The sequence below is a fragment of the Mesocricetus auratus genome, unplaced genomic scaffold (assembly GCF_017639785.1).
Source record: "Mesocricetus auratus isolate SY011 unplaced genomic scaffold, BCM_Maur_2.0 Super-Scaffold_100014, whole genome shotgun sequence".
NCBI lineage: Eukaryota > Metazoa > Chordata > Mammalia > Rodentia > Cricetidae > Mesocricetus > Mesocricetus auratus.
In genome coordinates, this window is record NW_024429197.1 from 19,849,013 (window position 1) to 19,869,227 (window position 20,215).

The 20,215-nt window shown below is 45.8% G+C and overlaps 1 protein-coding gene across 1 annotated transcript; it reads right to left on the bottom strand.

Annotated features, from left to right (window-relative positions):
* Positions 1-7,235: 7,235 nt before the first annotated feature.
* On the bottom strand, positions 7,236-7,886 carry LOC101839074 (glyceraldehyde-3-phosphate dehydrogenase-like). The gene has a single exon (XM_040757419.1). It carries the CDS (start codon positions 7,884-7,886, stop codon positions 7,236-7,238), a length of 651 nt encoding a protein of 216 aa, XP_040613353.1.
* Positions 7,887-20,215: the final 12,329 nt, after the last annotated feature.

Genomic DNA, 20,215 nt, shown 5'->3' on the forward strand with positions numbered 1-20,215 from the left:
GGACATGAATCTGAGGGCTTTTCTTGCACTTCTGAGCCCCTAACAATAGCTTACTTTGTTGAAAGATGACTTTGTGCTAGAACTTTACAGCAGTCCATCCTTACTTGTGTCTTTGGTTTCCACAATTTCCATCCCCTGCAATCATCTGAACCCCAAATCATCAAATGGAAAATTCCACAAATATGGCATCTATAAGTTTTAGGTTGGGGGCAGTTCTGACTATCCTCATGAGATCTCCTGCCATTCCTTTCTAGCCTTCTGTCCTGTTGGACCATCCTCTTGTCCAGTGTATCCACCCACGCTGTATGTACCATCTGCCCCTTAGTCACTGAGACCAGCTATGGTAGTGAGTGTGCTTAAGTAACCCTTCTTTTATTTAATAGCCCCAACCAGAATAGTAATGTTGGCAATGTGGGTGTCTCAAAGAGAAACTGTGAAGTCTTCCTGTAAATGAAAACATAGAAGTTCTTCTCTTAAATACAATACAATAATCCATTAAGTAAAGCCTTCATGATAAAGTTGCTTTCCCAAAGTCCTACCTCTGAATATGGCATTAGGGGGCAAACCTTCAATACATAACCTTTTTAAGATAAATTTCATGTCCTAGTTGGGTGGTGGTGACTCACACCTTTAATCCCAGCACTTGGGAGGCAGAGGCAGACAGATCTATGAGTTCAAGGCCAGCCTGGTCTACAGAGTCAGTTCCAGGACAACCAGGACTACACAGAGGAAACCCTGTCTCAAAACAAACAAACAAAAAGACAACAACTCATTTAGGCTCTTGCATTACCAGTGTTTTGTTAACTTGACACAAACTAGAGTCATTTGGGAAGAGGGAACCTCAAATGAGAAAAATGTGCCCACCAGCCTGGTCTCTTGGCAAGCTTGTAGGAACATTTTTCTTAACGGCTGGTGTGGGAAGACCCAGTTTACTGTTGGTGGTGCTGCGCCTAGGCAGGCGGTCCTGGGCGGTGTGAGTGAGCAGACAGAGCAACCCTGGGGAGCACGACAGTAAGTAACACTCCTCCATGGCTTCTGCTTCCACTCCTGCCTCCAGGTTCCTGCCCTGACCTTAGTGATGGAGTGTGCCTTGAGAGCTGGGAGCTGAAATAAACTTTTTCCTCTCCAAGGTTTTTGGGTTTTGGTCATAGTGTCTTATCACAGCAATAAAAGCCCTAAGACAACCAGCAGCGGCAGATGCTGGTTTAGGGTTAGATGAAGGACTCAACTCTGTTCAGCCAAGGTTAACACTTGACTTCTTGGATCAAGTGGGGACAGGCAAGGAGAGGTAAAAGTGACAGAACACCAAAGGCTGTGGTATCCGTTTACCAACTAGTTTGGCAGTATTTTGATGTTTTCCAGAACCATTTGAGCTATACTGGTGCATAGACAACAGAGCTTCAGCCAGGGATTCCTTCCTGTAGTGAACAGAGGTTCAAAGGTATGGGGAAGGGGAAACAGCCTGTCGGTTATCACAGAGCTCATCAGCAACGAAATTAGGATTCAAATCTTGGTTTCAGTTCAGATCCCTCACTTGACACCACTGGCTGTCCTGTGTATTGCTGGGTTGGGGTCTCCTGTGAAGCAGCTGCAGACAAACCAGACAGCATTTCAAACAAGTACACACACACCTACAGTACACACACAGAGTGGAAAATTCTGGAGCTTTGTCATGTCTCTGCTGTCCTCAACCTCGCACTTTGGAAAACACCTGTTTTGTGGAGAAGGAGGAGGGGGCAGAAAAAGCTGTGTGGAAGGACAGTGTGGCTCTATAGGCAGCCCTTAAAGGGGCCGTGAAGCCCATATCCAGTGAGGAGAGAGCGCTGGCCACTTCAATTTGCTTCACTAAGAAGCTATCAGTCCTCTCCCTCTGGGTCCTGAACAGTGCCCATGTGATGGATAATGCCTCTCTGAGTCCCTGGGTTTTCTCTGCTGTGGCTAGTGCAACCTGGTGACAGCTGGAATTCCCTTGGGTCCTAGCAATTTCACTGTCTCTTTGTGTCTGGGAGAAAATGAGGTCACCAGAGCTGGTTCCTTCCTTTCCCCATATTTGCTAAGCATGACTTTGTTTTTAATTTCTCGAGTGCAAATCAATCATTTCTGGGTCTCTGTCCCTCTCTGTGACCCTACCCCATCTGTCTACTTCATCTCTTCTCGATTCCACACTAATGTGAATCTTGAGCTAAGTATCTCTGGGTGGCAGTTGGTTAGTATTGGCTGATTCCAGAGCAGGGCCCTAATGCCACTGTCATTCAGTCCTGTTATCCCAATCCCCAGGGACTCTGTGGCACACGTCTTTTCCCAAACCTGTCTTTTCTGCCTTTCCTTTAATTTCTTAAGACTGCCCCTTACAAAAGCATTCTTTCTTCCATTTCTTAGACAGAAGTAGTTGCTGTTTTCTTGCAAAGAACATGTATGAGCTTCACCTGCTTCTCTATCTGTTATCATGCTTGATTGCAAGTGACAGAAAACCCAGAGCACAGGGGGTTACGTAAAAAAAGGGGGGGACTGTAATATAGCTCAGGGTGGGTAAAAAAAATCCAGCAGTAATTAGACTTTAGGGATAGCTGGACCTAGGGGCTCACTCAATATGAGTAATACGTAACTGAGACTCGGCCTTGTCTCCTTAGTTTTGCCTTCTTTCTTGGAATCAACATAAAGATACAATCTCTGCCAGCACCTAGGGCTGGAGTCCTACAGAACACAAGAGTGCTTCTTCTCTTTCTAGTGTTGTCATTCAGCATTCTGACTGAGTCTATCACTGAAGGCAGTGGGATGCATTGCTATGATTGGACAGGTTGAAGCACTTGACTACGTCTACAACCTGGAGCAAAGGCAACTCTTCCCACAGCAGGTGTCCCAGGTCAGAAAGATGGGTGCTCCTTCCAAGGAAGAAGAGAGTGGCCAAACTACTGAGGGGTCTAAAGTTACTAGAAACACAGATACGCTGTGCTGTCAGGTTGCTGACCACGGACAGCAACTAAAGGGATTGTGTTAGCTGCTTGCCACACTGCTATGACAAAACACCCTGTAGAAAAAAAAACTTTTTTTTTAGAAGAGAAAAGGCAGAGCTTGGCAATGGTGGCACACACCTTTAATCCCAGTACTCGGGAGGCAGAGGCAGGTGAATCTTTGTAAGTTCAAGGCCAGCCTGGTCTACAGAGTGAGTTCCAGGACAGCCAGGGCTACATAGAGAGACCCTTCTTGTGAAACAGTGTGTGTGTGTGTGTATGAGAGAGAGAGAGAGAGAGAGAGAGAGAGAGAGAGAGAGAGAGAGGGAGGGAGGGAGGGAGGGAGGGAGGGAGGGAGGGAGGGAGGGAGGGAGAGAGAGAGGGAGAGAGGACTCAGTGGTTAAAACAACTGACTGCTCTTCCAGAGGACCAAAGTTCAATTCCCAGCACGACATAGCAGCTTACAGTTGTTTGTGACTCTAATTACAGGAGACTCAATACCCTCATTCAGACATACATGTAGGCAAAACATGAGTTCACATAAATAATAATAGTAATAATAAGTGAAAAGAGAAAAGGCTTATTGTGATTCACAGTACATAGCAGAGAATGGCTGGGGCTTGAGGCACCTCATCACATTGCATATGCAGTTGGAGAGCAGCAAGCCTTGAGGTATCCCAGAACCTCGGTCCAGGGTGGTGCTACCTCCTCAATTAACTTAATTAAGATAAACTTCCACAGTCACGCCCAAAGGCTAACCTAATTTGAATAGTCCTTGCCTAGGTGTGCCTGTAGGCTTAGCTCCTAGGTGAATTTAAAACAGGGCTCTCAACCTTCCTAATGCTCTGGACTCTTGAATACAGTTCCTCATGTTGTGGTGACCCCCAAACCATAAAAGTATTTCATTGTACTTTGTAACTGCAATTTTACTACTGTTATGAATCGTAAGCATCTGTTTTTGATTGTCTTAGTCGGCCCCTGTGAAAGGGTCATTTGATTCCCCCACAGGGGTCATGACCCACAGGTCGAGAAGCACTGGTCTAGAGCCTGTCAGGCTCACAATCCACACTAGCCATCACAGGGATCATTGAAGGTAAGTCATTAGAGGAACACTTTACCCAGGTACATCATAGGCTTGAGACAAATTAAGAAAATATTGTCAAGTGCCTCTAGAGCTAAGACAGTGGAGAGCCCCTACCAATGAGCTTCTACCGTCTATCCCAGATGGCTTTCCGATAGGATCTATGGCCTTTGGCAAAGGAACACAGCCAGTTCTATCAGGTAATTGGATAGAGAGCTCGGAGTAGGTGGAACAAAACCTCTGTCTCCTCTGTTCCTCTGGGTGTGTGTGTGTGTGTGTGTGTGTGTGTGTGTGTGTGTGTGTGTGTGTCCTATTTGTGTCTCTTACTGGCCAACTCTAAGGAAAAGCCAGAATGATGCAATCCAGGCAGCTTCCTGAAGAGCAGAGGAAATCAGGGTGGAGACAAGCAGAAACCATCTCCACACACTGGGCTTTCAAGTCAGACAAACTTTGCACAACAAACTTAATCTGTCTGCAATTGGGTGTCCTTGCCTACACATGGGTAACAGGAAGCACTTGAGTGTGAATATCCAGGGAGGATAAAGTGTTTAATAGAGTGCCTGCCATTTGTAAGCAGTACATTCCCATGACATATTAATCCTGGCTGTCATCCAACAGAGGCTGAGCTGCTGTAACAAATAGACCCACAGTCGGCGTGACTCAGAGGCTGCTATAACAAACAGATCCACAGTTAACGTCGAGACTTGGAGGCAGTAGATTACTATTAATTCTTATTTGTGTGCAGTCTATGATCAGCACCAGGGCCACCCAGGCGCTGCCACCCAGGGCCTATCAGCATCACCCATTACTATAACCTAACAGTAAGACAGCTGATAAAGGCTCCATACATTTAAGGGTGTGGCTGTGTCAAATGTGAATCTAATAGGCTTGGGGGGGTCTGAATGGAATAAAAGGGGAGAAAGGAAGAAACTAGCTAACACAGGCATGTCGTCTGCTTCTTGGTCACCACGCAATGAGCGGGCTCTGTCACATGTCTCTACTGTTACAATGTTCTGCCTGGCCTTAGGGTCAAAGCAATGGATTCAGTAAGTCTTGGACCTTTGAGATCAAGATGCAAAATAAATCTCTCCTTTAGTGGTTTCTCTTGGTATTCATCATAGCAAGGAAACGTCCAAAATGAGAGACATCAAGGGATTAGCTCACATGGCTTTGACCTATCTTCAGGAAGAGCAGTGTAACTCACTTCCCAGTTGTAGCTCAGCTGATCCTAAGGGTGTGTGGATTAGCGATTCTAAATCCAGGCATATTGACAGTCAAGAGTAACCATCACACTGGCCATTCAAGGACACAGTCTTTATTCTGTCTTAGTTGATACTGTCATTACATCTTTTGTCTCCAACTCACTTCGTACATCAGCCCACCCCATCCTTGCAGATGTGCAGATGTGTTTATAAACCTTAAATTAAAAAAAAGAAACCTTAAATTTAGGCTTGTTAGCCAGTGATGATGGTACATGCCTTTAATCCCAGCATTTGAAAGGCAGAGGCAGGCAGATCTCTGTGAGTCTGAGGCCAGTCTGGTCTACAGAGCGAGTTCCAGGACAGTCAGAACTATACAGAGTAACTCTGCCTCAAAAAATAAAACAAAAACAAAAACATAATTTAGGCTTGTGAGATGGTTCCATGGGTAAAGGCACCTGCCACCAAGTCCGACAACCTGACTTCTGTCTCTAGAACCCTGAGGTGGGAGAGAACCTACTTCTATATGTTGTCCTCTGACCTGAACACACACACCATGGCATGCATATGCACACATGTACATACACAATAAATAAATAAATGAATAAATGAAACTTTGAAACTTTAGGGGTACGGAGACTAAAGATTAGAAGCCATGAGTTTACTGGGACCTTTGTTAAGAAACACGCCATGCTGCTGTCTGGTCATCGGCAGAACAATGTAGCTGTGTTTCACAGACCGTCAATATCCAAGAGAATGACTTGGGATGGCATCCCTCACCTGGGTCTTCCCTAATGGCTCTGAGAGTAGAGATGGTGAATTGGGTTAACATAGGGAGAAGGGCCTGAATCCATATCAGAACAGCCACACTGATGGTCAATGCACAGAAGCTCTTCAGTATCCCTTGGTATGTACGGAGTCACTTCCTACAAGCTGTCACGTGAACTACCTAGTGTAGTCTCTATTGCCCCTTCCCTCCAGCCTAGCACAGGGTAGAACTTTTAACACATTGCTTACAGGTTGGTCAATGACTTCTAATGGGTGCTTACCAGTGCCATTCTGGGTGTTCAATGTTAGGAACAGTATCCTTGGTCTCAAGTGCTTCCATGGCCCTCTGGGAGTCCATGACCAGATTCACAGGGCCTAGGCTGGCTCAAGCTAGCCCAATCAACTGCTATGTCCTGGTAGTCTGGAACTTTGAATGGAGAGACGCAGGGATCTCTTGTTAGTGATGAGTCACCTGGATAAGGTTGCTGTATGAAGATAGTCACATGAGCTCCAGCTGTGGGAACTGGGACCTGCCCTTTCCTTCTGTGACTATTCTTGGTTGTTCAACCCTTTCTCAGTGTCCCTGAGATACCACATAACCCTTCTAACCTGTCTCCCTGGCTGTCCCCACCTCCCCTCCCCTCCCCTGTCTTCCCCATTCTTTTCCCCTTCAGATAGCCAGAACTGGTTGGTAGGCTTGCAGCCAGAGGCATCTCAACTAATAGAGGCCATTCAAGGTCAGAGACAGCCTGCAGTGAAAAGCAGCTGCCAGCAGAGGGGACTGTGGGCTCACTTTGAAGGGTTTCTGAGTGGCCCTGAAGGGCTTTTAAAGGGAAGGTGGGAGGAAGAGCCAGGTAAAGATGAAAAGGTTCTCTTTTGCAGTGTTATATCCCAGCAAGGATGGGGAAGGCACACAGGGAGATAAATTCCATCACAGCCACAACATTGTCTCCTTCCACTGTGTGGCCTTCCTTGGGCAAGTCATCTAACTTCCTGTTTTGTTCATTTATAACTAGAACCTCCTTTATGAGAATGCTGCAAGGCTTGAGCGTAACCACACGTCTTAAGTACTGCTGCGGACATCGTCTAGCATATGTGTTAACATTACATTTTACTTTCTCCTTTTGTGGGGCTAGAACCAGGGCTTTGCACATCCTAAGCAAGTACTCCACCACTGAACTGTAGCTCTAGCCCTTGCTTTTGCTGTTATTACTCTTATGCCACTTGAGCATAGACTCAAAATAGTACAGATAGAGAGACTGACGGGCATGTAGATATGTTCTGGGCAGCCCCACAGCAATCATGCCACAGCTTCCTGGAGGGGCCATCCACAGTCTTCTGGGTGGCCGTGATGGAATGAACTGTGGTCTTCAGTCCTTCCACAATGCCAAAGTTGTCATGGATGACCTTGGTCAGGGGGTCTAAGCAGTTGGTGGCGCAGGACGCATTGCTGACAATCTTGAGGGAGTTGTTATACTTGTCATGGTTCACAACCATCACAAACATGGGGGCATCAGCAGAAGGGGCAGAGATGATGACCCTCTTGGCCCCACCCTTAAAGTGGGCCCCAGCCTTCTCCATGGTGGTGAAGACACCAGTAGACTCCACAACATACTCGGCGCCAGCATCACCGCATTTGATGTTGGTGGGATCTCGCTCCTGGAAGATGGTGATGGCCTTCCCATTGATGACAAGTTTCCCATTCTCAGCCTTGACTGTGCCTTTGAACTTGCCATGGGTAGAGTCATACTGGAACATGTAGACCATGTAGTTGAGGTCAATGAAGTGGTCATTGATGGCAACAATGTCCACTTTGCCAGACGTGTCAGCAGCCCTGGTAACCAGGCATTGAATATGGCCAAATCCGTTCACGCCAACCTTCACCATTGTGTTTCAGGGACGAGGCAGGCACTGCATGGCTGTGTCTAGAACAGGGAGGAGCAGAGAGCCGGAATTCTTGATTTTTTCTAACAAGTTCTATTTTCACTGTGACTCTTGGTATCCATTGCTTTAGATTGTGTATCTATCTGCCTGCCTGCCTGCCTACATAAAACTTTACTAGCTCAGTGGGGGTAAAGGTGCTTGCTGTCAAGCCTGAGGACCTGCATTCAATCCCTGGGTCACACATGGTGGAAGGAGAGAATGGACTGTCACAAGTTATATCTTGACATCCACTTAGGCACCATGGCACTAGTGCACTCATATATATATATCACAGAAAACAAATAAACAAAATGTAATATAGCTGTAAATAGATAAACACTTAGCTCATGAGTTGTTTTTGTGACTAAAAAGGCAAAGAAAGAATGAAGAAGGGGGAGGAGGGGCATAAAAAGAGTGGCATTAACTTTTAAAGTTTCAATCAAAATTTCAAGTAAAAAGAACAAAAAACTAAACTATCAGTCTCTTATGCTCTGGAGAGCAATGTGATGTCTTCAGTCAATAATGTTAGACACTGACAGAGAGCTGATGTTTTCCCTTTGGAAGCAGAGTCTTACTATGTAATCCACCACTGAACTCATTCAGCAGTCCAGGCTAGCCTCCTGCCTCAGCCTCCCTAGAGTTGAGATTACAAGTCTGTGCTACCATCTTGATGTGTGTGTGTGTGTGTGTGTGTGTGTGTGTGTGTGTGTGTGTGTGTATGGACATTTATGTGTATTCACGTGTGGGATTGTAAATGGTGGTGCAGGTGTTCATGCATGTACACACCTGTGCAGAAGCCAGTGGTTGACACCCAGTGATTGGGTGTACTCCTCAGCCAATCTCCACCTTAGTTGTTTGTTTTTTGAAAAAGGGTCTCACTATATTGCGCTGGCTGTCCTGGAACTCTCTATGTAGGCCAGGTTTGCCTCAAATTCACAGCAACTGACCTGCCTCTGCCCCCCCCCCAAATCTTAGTTTTTGAGACAAGGTCTCTTACTCAACCTGGAACTCACTGATTCCACTAGGCTGGCTGGTTTGTGAGCTCCAGGAATCTGCTCTCTCGACTCCCCCAGTGCTGTGGCTTCAGTCCTGCACCACTATCTGGGGGGTCCTGACTTACATCTGTAGACTTGCGCAGCAGGCACCTTGCTAACTGAGCCATCCCCATTTCCCATGCACCATAGTTCATTTGGGCAGTTTGCTCTTGTTAGATATTGAAAAATTGCTTACAGTTCTCCATTACTACAAATCACGGTGCAAAGACCATCCTTATGGCAATGCATTAGCTAATGTCTATGATGTACCATCAGGACAAAGTCTAGAAATATGAAATGTTTCTATGAAAATATATCCTCATAGTTAAAATTCAGTATTCAAGAAGGAATAAAGAGTGACATATATTTGCTTCCCTTGCTAAATTCTAGCCACCGACTTTGCCTGCCCAAGTGTAGTCAGTTCCTAGGAACAGAATACATCAAACTGCTTTCCAAAGCCTATTACAACAATGCTATTACAATTTAGTATTTCGGGGTGAGTGTGTGTACATGCATACCCATACAGCGTGTGTGTGTGTGTGTGTGTGTGTGTGTGTGTGTGTGTGTGTGTGTGTGTGTGCTCTTCCATAGATCAAATCAAGTGTCTTCCTTGATCCCTCTTCAGGGTCTCTCTTTGGACCTGGAACTCAGGAATTGGCTAGACTGTCCAGCCAGGGAGCACCCCACCACCCAAGGGCTCCTCTTGTCATGCTCCCAGTGCTGAGGTTACAGGCACAGAACTGTAAACCCAGCATTTACCTGGTCTGGGGAACCAAACTCATGTTCTCATGTTTGCTCAGCAAGCTCCTTAACCATCTACCTAACCCCCAGATTAGTAATTTTATTTACTTGTTTATTTATTTATTCGTTTATTTATTTATTTATTGTGTTTTTTGAGACAGGGTTTCTCTGTGTAGCTCTGACTGACCTGGAACTTTCTCTGTAGACCAGGTTGGCCTCAAACTCACAGAGACCACTTGCCTCTGGGATTAAAGGTGTTTGCCACAAACCACTCTGACAATTTTTAAAATTTTTAAATGTTTATTAAAAATCTGGAGGTCAGTCCTTCTCTCTTTTTCTTTTCTTTTTTGTTTTTTGTTTTTGTTTTGTTTTGTTTTTCAAAACAGGGTTTCTCTGTATTGTTTTAGAGCCTGTCCTGGAACTCGCTCTGTAGACCAGGCTGGTCCCGAACTCACAGAGATCTGCCTGCCTCTGCCTCCTGAGTGCTGGGATTAAAGGTTTGTGCCACCAACACCCAGCCTTCTCTCTTTTTATTTTAAAAAGATTTATTCATTTGTATGTGTTTGTTTTGCAGCAATGTGTGTATACTGCATGCATGCAATGCCCAGAGAAGTCAGGAGAGGGCATCAAAATCTTTGGAACAGGAATTACAAATGGTTGGGAGCTCCATTTGGGGGCTGGAAACTGACGCCTGGATCTCTGCAAAAACAGCATGTACTCTGAACCATTGAACCATCTTTCCAACCCTTTCTTTTGTTTTTGAGATAGGGTCCCTACCCTAGGCTATTCTAGAACACATTAAATAGGCCAGACTGACCCCAAACTCATTGCAATCCTTCTGCCTCACTCTTCTGAGTTCTGGGATTACATGCATGAAACACAATGCTTAGATTTCTTTCTTTGTTTCTTAGTTACAAGAGTAATTCATGATGGAAATGTGGTGGTACACTTCTGTAATTGTAGCATTTGGAGGCTGGGTCAGGAATGTTACAAAATTGGAATCAGTTTACACTTCATAATAAGGCCAGTCACCACCACCCACAGAGAGGGGGGAGGGAGGGAGGGAGGGAAGGAGGGAGGGAGGGAGGAAGAGAGGGAGGGAGAGAGAAGAGAGACAGAAGAAAAGAGAGAAAGAAGAAGAAAAAAGAACAGATCAGGTTCCTTGAAATAAATTCAAACAATAAAAGAGGTCACATAACGAAGGTAGAAGTCTCCCCATTTCCACTCTATCTTGCTGCTTCTACAGGGGCATCCTTTTACTTCTTTTTGTCAACATTTCATTTGCAAACACACACACACACCACACACCACACCCCACACCCCCACACACCACACATACCACACACATAGACACACACCACACCCCATGCTCCCCACACTCCATACCACATACCCTACACAAACTTGCTCATAATTCATTTAATTATTCTATTATCAGATATTGCTATGGGTTTAGCGTGCTCCCCGGGGTTTTGTGTATTGAAATGTAATCCTCACTGTGAACTCTTAGAGTGGAAATGGAATCTGACTGATGTTTAGAAGTAGGCCTTTGAGAGGTGATTAGGGTTATATAAGGTCCTTGGTGCAGAATCCCCATGATTGAATCCTAGCGACTTCCTAAGAAGAGAGAGGCCCAAAGAAATACATACATATTCATTCATTCATGCTTCCCATGTCTTACCATGTGATATAGTCTTCAGCCTTGAGACTGCCAGCAAGGCAATCATCAGCTCTGGGCCTTTGACCTTGGACCAAAACTGTAAGTTTTTTCCTTTATAAATTACACAACCTTGGGTATTTGGTCATATAAATGCAAAACAAACCAATTCAGATATGTATAATTATCTCCTAGTTTTCATTGTTAGAAACTTTGCTTAGCTGGGTGTGGTAGCTTATGCCTTGCAGTCTCATCACTCAGAACACTGAGACAGGAGGTTTACCAAGAGTTAGCAGCAAAGCCTGGGCTGTGAAGTGAAACTTGTCTTTAAAAAAGAAAGGAAAAGATTTTGTGCTCTCTCACTCCCCACCACCTTCTTTTTGGTTTTTCAAGACAAGATTTCTCTGTGTAGCCCTGGCTGTCCTGGAACTTGCTGTGTAGACCAGGCTGGCCTTGAACTCAGAGATTCACCTTCCTCTGCCTCCGTGGTGTTAGGATCAAAGGTGTATACCATCACCCCCAGTTTATTTCAGAATCTCTTTGATTGGTAAGTTCTTAATAGTGCTATCTTCCAGTTAACACCCCTATAGTGAATTATGTGGGTTGTTTCCCACACCTTAGTCCAATAAAACAGTATGTACTTCTAAAACTATTCAGTTCAATAAGAAAGTATATCTTGTCACTGACTTAGCCCTTTTTCTCTGATTATTACTAGTGTTGAATAATATATCTTTTGACTTGTTTATGACTGGTCTTTTTTGGGGGGGGCTCAAGACAGGGTTTCTCTGTGGCTTTGGAGGCTGTCCTGGAACTAGCTCTTGTAGACCAGGCTGGTCTCGAACTCACAGAGAACTGCCTGCCTCTGCCTCCTGAGTGCTGGGATTAAAGGCGTGCGACACCACCACCCAGCTATGACTGGTCTTTTTATAACTCTGGGCCAATTTGCAAATGACTTACCTTTTCTTATTAATTTGTCATATCTCTTTATGTGCTATAGGTAAAATATTTGCCTATCATATAGGTAGTAAGTATTTTTATCAGTCTGTGTTTTAAATTTGTGTGTTTGTGTGGGGGTGCTATGTGTCACAGTGCACATGTGGAGATCAGAGGTCAGCCTTGGATGTAGGTTCTTGTCTTCTTCCTTGCTTAAGACAGAGTCCCTGGGTGTTGGCCACTGTGTATGCCAGGCTAGCTAGCCTACAAACTCCCAGGGATTGTGTCTGTGCCTCCATCTGGCCATGGGAGAGATGGGATTGTAGGGATTCTGGGATCTACACTCAGGGGCTCACACTTACCTGCTAAGTGCTAGTCTGTGCTTCTAAGCTTTTTTTTTTTTTTTTTTTTTTTTTTTTGGTTTTTCAAGACAGGGTTTCTCTGTATTGTTTTGGAGCCTGTCCTGGAACTCACTCGGTAGACCAAGCTTGGTCTCAAACTCACAGAGATCCGCCTGCCTCTGCCTCCCGAGTGCTGGGATTAAAGGCATGTGCCACTACCGCCCGGCTCTAAGCTTTTTCTTAAAAAATAATTTTCCAGGCAGTGGTGGCACATGCCTTTGTCCTAGAATTTAGGAGGCAGAGGCAGGTGGATTTCTTGAGTTTGAGGTCAGCCTAGTCTACAGAGTAAGTTTGAGGACAGCCAGGACAACACAGAGAAACTCTTTCTCAAAAAAAACAAAAAAACACACCTATACATGTATACATTTCTTATTTTTAAGTGTGTGTGTGTGTGTGCGCGCGCGCGCGCGCACGCGCGCGCAAGCGCGTAGGTTTTTGCAAAGAGTACAATACCACAGAAGCCAGAAGAGGGATAGAAGGAAGTGTGCTCTCAGGGCAAGGTCCCACACAGCTAAGTTTCAATGTGCAAAAAGAAATTTTCTACTCCTAAAAAGCAGTAATAAATGAAAACTGCTACAAATAAGATTCAAGGACACCATGAAGTCGGTAGGCAGATACGGCAGAGCCATCCATGTGGTTCTGGCTTCAGAATCATGACGGTTACACAGGTAAAGGTTGTGTGAACTCCTCTGAGGTAGAGGAGAGACACTGAGGCCAGCAATGTGGCAGGGGTTTTGGCACAGAGGCCTTAAGAGGCCATTTCATGAGGCTTTGAAAGTGAAGCCTGAATTACGATGGAGACCCCACAATGTTAGAGGTGCTGGAGCGATGGGGTATTTGCCAATGGAATGGAACCAGCCCAAGCTGGCTAGGTAGAGACATTTAAGTTTGCTCAAACTGAAGACAGCTACACGATTGGAGTTTGCCCCACCAGATTTGGGGATGGTAATGTATATTCTGTACACAGTGTTGATACTGTGAAAGATCATGGGGACTTTTTAAATGGACTAAAGGCATTTTGCATTATGAGATGGCTCACAGTCTTATGGGGACCAGAGAGGGCAGTGTGGTGGTTTGAATGAGAATTGCCTCCATAGGCTGGTATGTTTGAATACCTGGCTCCCAGTGGATGGAGTTTGGTAAGGAAAAGCAGGTGTGGTCTTGTTGGAGGCAGTGTGTCACTGGGGGCAAGCTCTGAGGTTTCAAAAGACTTACAACATTCCTACTGTGCCTTCTACTGGGAGACTAACATTAGATTCCCTGGGAGGCAGACAGACAGGAGGAGGCCGTGGCTAGGTAATAAAGGTGGCAAATTTCCAAGATGGTCCACTTCTTCCTCACCCTCCTGACTTGAGTCAAAAGCCTGGCATCTTAAAACAAAGGTCTTGTACGTTTTCATCTCCCACCATCAAGCTCCTGGCTGATGGACTAGTTCAACAAGTTCCAGGCTGGATCAGAACGTGGTACACACAGTTGTCAGCCAATGAACCACCCTGTCTGTTTTCAAGCTGACCAGCCCTAAGTTAGGGGAGGAAAACTCTTCAGAGACAGGATTTTTGTCACCCTCTGCTTTGCAGGGTTCTTTCGCTGAGTGTCAGCTGTATGTGTGTGTTTCTTCAGCCCAGTAAATGTCTTTCTTCAGCACTGGTTCTGTCTGCTGCGGTCTGCAGTGTTGGAGGCTTCTCCCCTGCTACCTGCTGCCCTGGATGGTTTTTTGTTTTGTTTTGTTTTGTTTTGTTTGTTTTTCTGACTTTTCATTCTTTAAATGGCAGAGAAAACAAACCCAAATCAGACCCCTAGACTGTGGGTCAAGATGTGCGTTCTCAGATGCCCCTGCCTCCACGCCTTTGCTCTGCCACCATGGACTCTGCCTCTCTGACACCATAAGCACAAATAAGTGCTTTTTTTTTTTTAAATAAATTGCCTTGGTCATGGCGTTCTGTCTCAGCAACAGAAAAGCAACCAAGAATAGAACCCATAACAGATGGCCTACAACCATTTGTAACTCCAGTTCCAGGGAATCTTGATAACCTCTTTTGGTCTCCAGGGGCACCAGGCAGGCATGTAGTACACATACACACATGCAGGCAAAGCACTCATACACATAAAGTAAAAATAAATATAAAACAAAACCAAACAAACAAAAGCTACACTAAAAAGGCTGGATCCCAGCACTTGGGAGGCAGAGGCAGACAGATCTGTGAACTTGAGGACAGCTTGGTCTACACAGCAACTTCCAGGGCAGCCAGGGCTACAAGTGGCACCTTGTCTCAAACAAACATCAGACAAAACAATAATATGCTACTACTAGCAATAATAAATAAAACTTTTAAAAAATCAGTTAAACTTCCGTTCTGAAAGGAGGATTTGCAGGTGAGGAGAACCCTGTCAGTATGGGGTTGGTGGCATGGCTCAACAGTAGAGGCTGCCACCACCAAACCGGTGGCCCAAGTTCCAGTCCTCATGGCAGAAGGAGAGAACCAACTCCTTTGAGTTGTTCTAAGACCTCTACATGTGTTCCATGGCACACGTACACACCAAGAAATGAGTAAATGTAAGACAAAGTTTAAATAAAAAAAAATCTCGTGCTGACAACCTCCCAGTAACCCCACAGTGACAGGCATTGTGGGGAGCAGGGCTGGAAGGAGGTAGGAGTGATGAAGTGTCACAATACTGACGTGCTCACTGGCCAGTGCACAAAGAAACTGCAAGGAAGAGCAAGCAAACTCTTTACAAGCTATAAACTCGTTAGGGCACCATCGTGACCATTGATAAATGAGTCTCCCAAAATAGCCGCTCCTGAGAAACCTCAGCAGCCTCTGCTGCCTCGCCCACGTTGCGGCTGACAGCACGCACCGCATTGCTCACTGCTGTAGAGAAATCATTGGTTTATCTTTATCCTGAATTACTCACTTGCTAGAGCCTTAGCAAGCCAAGCTTCACTTTGGCTTTCTATTTTATCTTACTTAGGAAGAATGGTTTATGGAAGACACTGTGACAGGGCAACAGGCTGGCCAGGAACTAGAGTCCTACCTACCCGTGTTAGCTTCATTGCTTGTGCATTGTAATAGTTGTAGTATGTGTAGGGATGCTTTTCTTAAAAGACCCAGAACTTAAAGACAAATACCTGGGATAAAGAGACGGCAGCTGGGGCTAGAGACATGGCTCGGTGGTTAAGAGCACTGGCTACGATTCCAAAGGACCTGGGTTCAATTCCCAGTACCCACACGGTGGCTCACCACTGTTACCAGAGGACAGAAGAGGTCCTGGTCTCCACTGGTACCAGGCATTCATGTGGTACACAAACACACATGCGGAAAAACACCCATCTACATAAAAAGAGTTGTCTGTGGTGCACACCTTTAATCCTAGCACTCAGGAGGCAGAGGCAGGAGGATCTCCTGTGTTCAAAGCCTACCTGATCCACGTAGTGAGTTCCAGGCCAGTGATGGCTACATAGTGAGAGCCTGTCTCAGAGAGAGAGGTGGGGAGGGGGTACGGCTTTCACATCTCTGATGACAGCTGCTGTCACCTGCCTGGAGAGCCAGAACAGCCTTGGAAATGTGGTTTGCCTTCCTCTACTTGAAAGTCCAACTGTCCTCTAAACGGACATTGATATTTCAAAACAAAACCTGTCCTTGCAGCCTTCCTTCTGACCACACGTGGGCCATTTCATGTATCTCACAGGACTACATTAATATACTCCAGAGAAACAGAACCAATGGGATGTGGTTGACGTGCTTGGAGACACAGCCTTAGGGGACCTGGCTCATGTGATCTGGAGTCAGGAGAGTGTGAGAAAGGCTGGCTGGCAGTTCAGGCAGGAGGAGTTGGTTTCATTCTTGTGGAGTGGGAAAGCTGGAGAGACAAGTAGGATTTCTGAACTGGGGTCTGGAGGTAGAATTCTTCCTTCCTCAGGGAACCGTAATCTTTGGGCCATCAACTGAATGAGACCACCCCACATTATGGAGGACAATGCGCTTTACTCAAAGTTCACTGCTTTAAATATCCATCAGATCCCAAGTGATACAATAGCAACAGATAGACTAGCATTTGACCAAACAGCTGAGCACCATAGTCGGGCTATTTAACAATAAAACCAACATCACACAGCCTCTTAGCCTTTCTTGAGGTTTGATAACAAGTCTTATCTCAGGGTATTGCTACTTACCCTTCTCTACCCTAAGCATCTCTGCTTCCTGATATCTGCATAGCTGTAAGACACAAAGTTGCTAGATGTCTACATGGCAGTCTTCTCTAACAGTCAACCTCCTCTAGCCTCCCTACCCCTTGCCTGTCTCTGCTAGCCTTCCTATATACACGATGTTCCCAAGTGTGGCATGCCTCGGAGATGCATTTTCTGCTCTGCTGCATTTGAGTCATAAACAGTTTGGCCCAAACTGTAAGCTCCTTAGTAGCTTGGGCCTTATCTGACTTGAGTACTGTGCTGTGATTAAGCTGCTATCCTTCTGCTCCATTCCGCCCCCCATAATCAGCTTTGTGAGAGTGGGGTTGGGCTCCGGAAGCCACATTTGTGCGCTGCTAACTGGCTTTGTGTTAGGCTCTGTCAATGGAAGATGCTGCGTGGGACTGTTTAAATCCGGGGTGGTGGGGGAAACACGGAAATGACTGTGAGGAAGGAAGGGAGAAGTGTCTCATGGGGTGCCTGAAAATGGGAGGCATGGTACTGCAAACCAGGGTTGGGAACACGAGACTCACAAGATCGGTTGGGGACAGAGAGGAGAGCCCGGAAAACATGGGCATGACTCTTGGTTGTGTTTTTCACTAGAAGAACTGAACAAGGCAGTTAGCAGCCTTGAGTTTGGTTGGTTTGAATAATTTTATCAGGCTTTGGGGTGTGGGGGCTCTCCTTAGGTGTCTGGAATTTTGGCCTTCATGGTTAGGGCAGGCAGAGAAGCCTCCACTTTCAGAGTCCAATAGAGCTGGTGGTTAGGATTATAGGCACTGCTTCCTTTAGCTTATTCATACGTGAAAGGTATGCTCTAGGGTGGGTTATCATCTAGGTGGGTATATTAGGGTTCTCTAAAGAAATAGAACCAGCTGGCATGGTGGCCCACGCCTTTATTCTCAGCACTTGGGAGGCAGAAGCAGGCGGATCTCTGAGTTTGAGGCCAGCCTGGTCTACGTAGTGAGTTCCAGGACACCCAGTGCTACACAGAGAAACTCTGTCTCAAAACAAAACAACCAAACAAACCAGAGCCAGCTTTGGTCAGAGAAGCTTCATCTCACTCTAGGTGATGGTGACTGCAGACTCAAGCCCGATCCGAGGGCTAAGAATAGAAACTGCACATGCTCAGCCATGAATGTAGCATCTGTATCAGTTCCTCCAAGGCTCAAGAAACATCCTGGGGGGGGGGAGACAGAGAGAGAGAGAGAGAGAGAGAGAGAGAGACAGAGAGACAGAGAGAGACAGGGACAGAGACAGAGAGAGACAGAGAGACAGAGACACACAGAGAGACAGAGACAGAGACAAGAAGGAATGTAAGCTTCGGAGAAGGAGATGGACTGTCGAGTGACACTGGCTCCTGACACGATGTGGCTGCTCAAGATGGGACCTGTCAACATCCTGTGTGGAGAGGAGTGTCTCATGAGGCCCTACCCCTCCTTGAGGATTTATAGGCATTTGATGGTTACTGGAAAGGGAGAGGCAATTTCTTCGGTGGTATAGCCACTACCAAGGTGCCTGTGCTCCTGTAAATAACTTCTCACCCACGCTGCTGTAAGCAACCCTAGTGAAACTCACTGGGTCACTAAATAAGTACGTGCATACATACAGCTGTTAAATTAGGAGGCCAGCTGGGGAGAGGAAGGGGACCCGTGGGAGGGGGAGAGGGTTATGAGAGTCGATGTGATCAAAATACAATATATACATGTATGAAAATGTCATAATGGGACTCAGCATTAAATATAATTAATGAATGCTAATGAAATGTAAAAATAATAGGCATATATTTATACCTATAATAGGGCTATATTAGATTGGCTCACATCACTGGAGCTGGATCATCTAAATACTGCCTTCTGAAGATTAGGGACTCTGAGAAGCAGCCACTGCCCCATGCGGAAAGTGTCAGAGCATAAGCACGGTGAGTCAGCTCCAGTGTGGGGCAGACAGCCTGGACTCTAACCCTGGAGAGTTGCTGGTGTGTGTACACATTGAATGGCTGTCTGCCAGCATCGGCACCAGCAGGAAGAGCACAGCTTGGCTGTGTTGGCCTCCTTCCTCTACTAGATGTGTGCTAACGAATCTTCAAGGTGGCTCTCAGTCTGAGCTGACAGTCGAGGTAGCCCATTGTTGTCAGTATGGCCCCAAGAACATCAAAGGAGAAAAATTAAAAGATGCATTTATAGCATGAGAGCACACAAGAATGCGGGCAGGTTGACTCCAGGTTAGGAAACAGACCCTTGAACTCTGCGAGGAGCCCCGTGGGTCTGACCACAAGATTCTGCAGTCTCTCTTTCCCCTCGGAGGGTCTCAAGAGCCAATCCCATCCTCACGTTCCCTCCTGGGATCCAAACAAAGATGGTTACAGACAGAGTTGTCAATTTACATACTAACTAGGCCCTTTGTTCTTAGAGATGCTCCTGATCCAGGAATGTCCTTGGGACCTTGGAAATAGGTCCTGCTTTGGGCCTGGAGAGATGCCTCAGAGGTTAAGAGCACTGGTTGCTCTTCCAGAGGACCTGGGTTCAATTCCCAGCACCCACATGGCAGTTCACAACTGTCTGTAATTCCAGTTTTAGAGTACCTGACACCTTCACATTCATGCAGGCAAAACACCAATGCACATAAAGATAAATAAACTTTAAAAAAAGAGAGAAATACCTGCTTTGGTCAGAAATACAAGAAAGTATCATGTCTGTAAGTCAGGGGAGGTCACCCTACCTTAGGGTCATATCCTTAGAATCCAACACCTTCCTCCTCCCTACTTCCCATAATTAGCTGCTCTCCCTGAGTGGGTGGAAGCCTTCCCTTTGCTTGTGGCTCTGGCAGGCTGTTCTCCTAATAAGTCCTTTGCCTGAAGACTGATGTGATCTGTGATTTTTCTCTTAGACCCATTCTTCTCCCAGATGGAGCACAACTCCCTCTGTTGTGTCTCTGTGATACTCCCATGGGTTCCCTAACAGCTTACAAGTCTTCCCTCTCCTCTCCCAGCTCCCCGAGGTTTAAATGGGAATGTTCCCCATAGGCTCTCACATTTAACTACTTGCTCCCTAGTTGGTGATGCTTTTTGGGGAGACTTAGGAGGTGTGATCCTCCTGGACAAAGTATACTGTAGGTAGATTTTTCTTTGGGCCCACAGCTCACAAAAACAACACGGGACTTACTGTTAATTATGAAAGCTTGGCCTATAGCTTAGGCTTGTCCTACTAGCTCTTATAACTGTAATTAACCCATTTATATTAATCTATGTTCTATCACATGATAATATCTGTCTTCCAGCTTGACCTGCTGTTTCTTCGGTGGGCCCTCTGGCATTTCTTCCATGACTAAATTCATTTCCT

What these genes read in the sequence shown, in the direction of transcription:
- LOC101839074 (XM_040757419.1), bottom strand. Translation starts at nt 7,886, where the DNA reads ATGGTGAAGGTTGGCGTGAACGGATTTGGCCATATTCAATGCCTGGTT.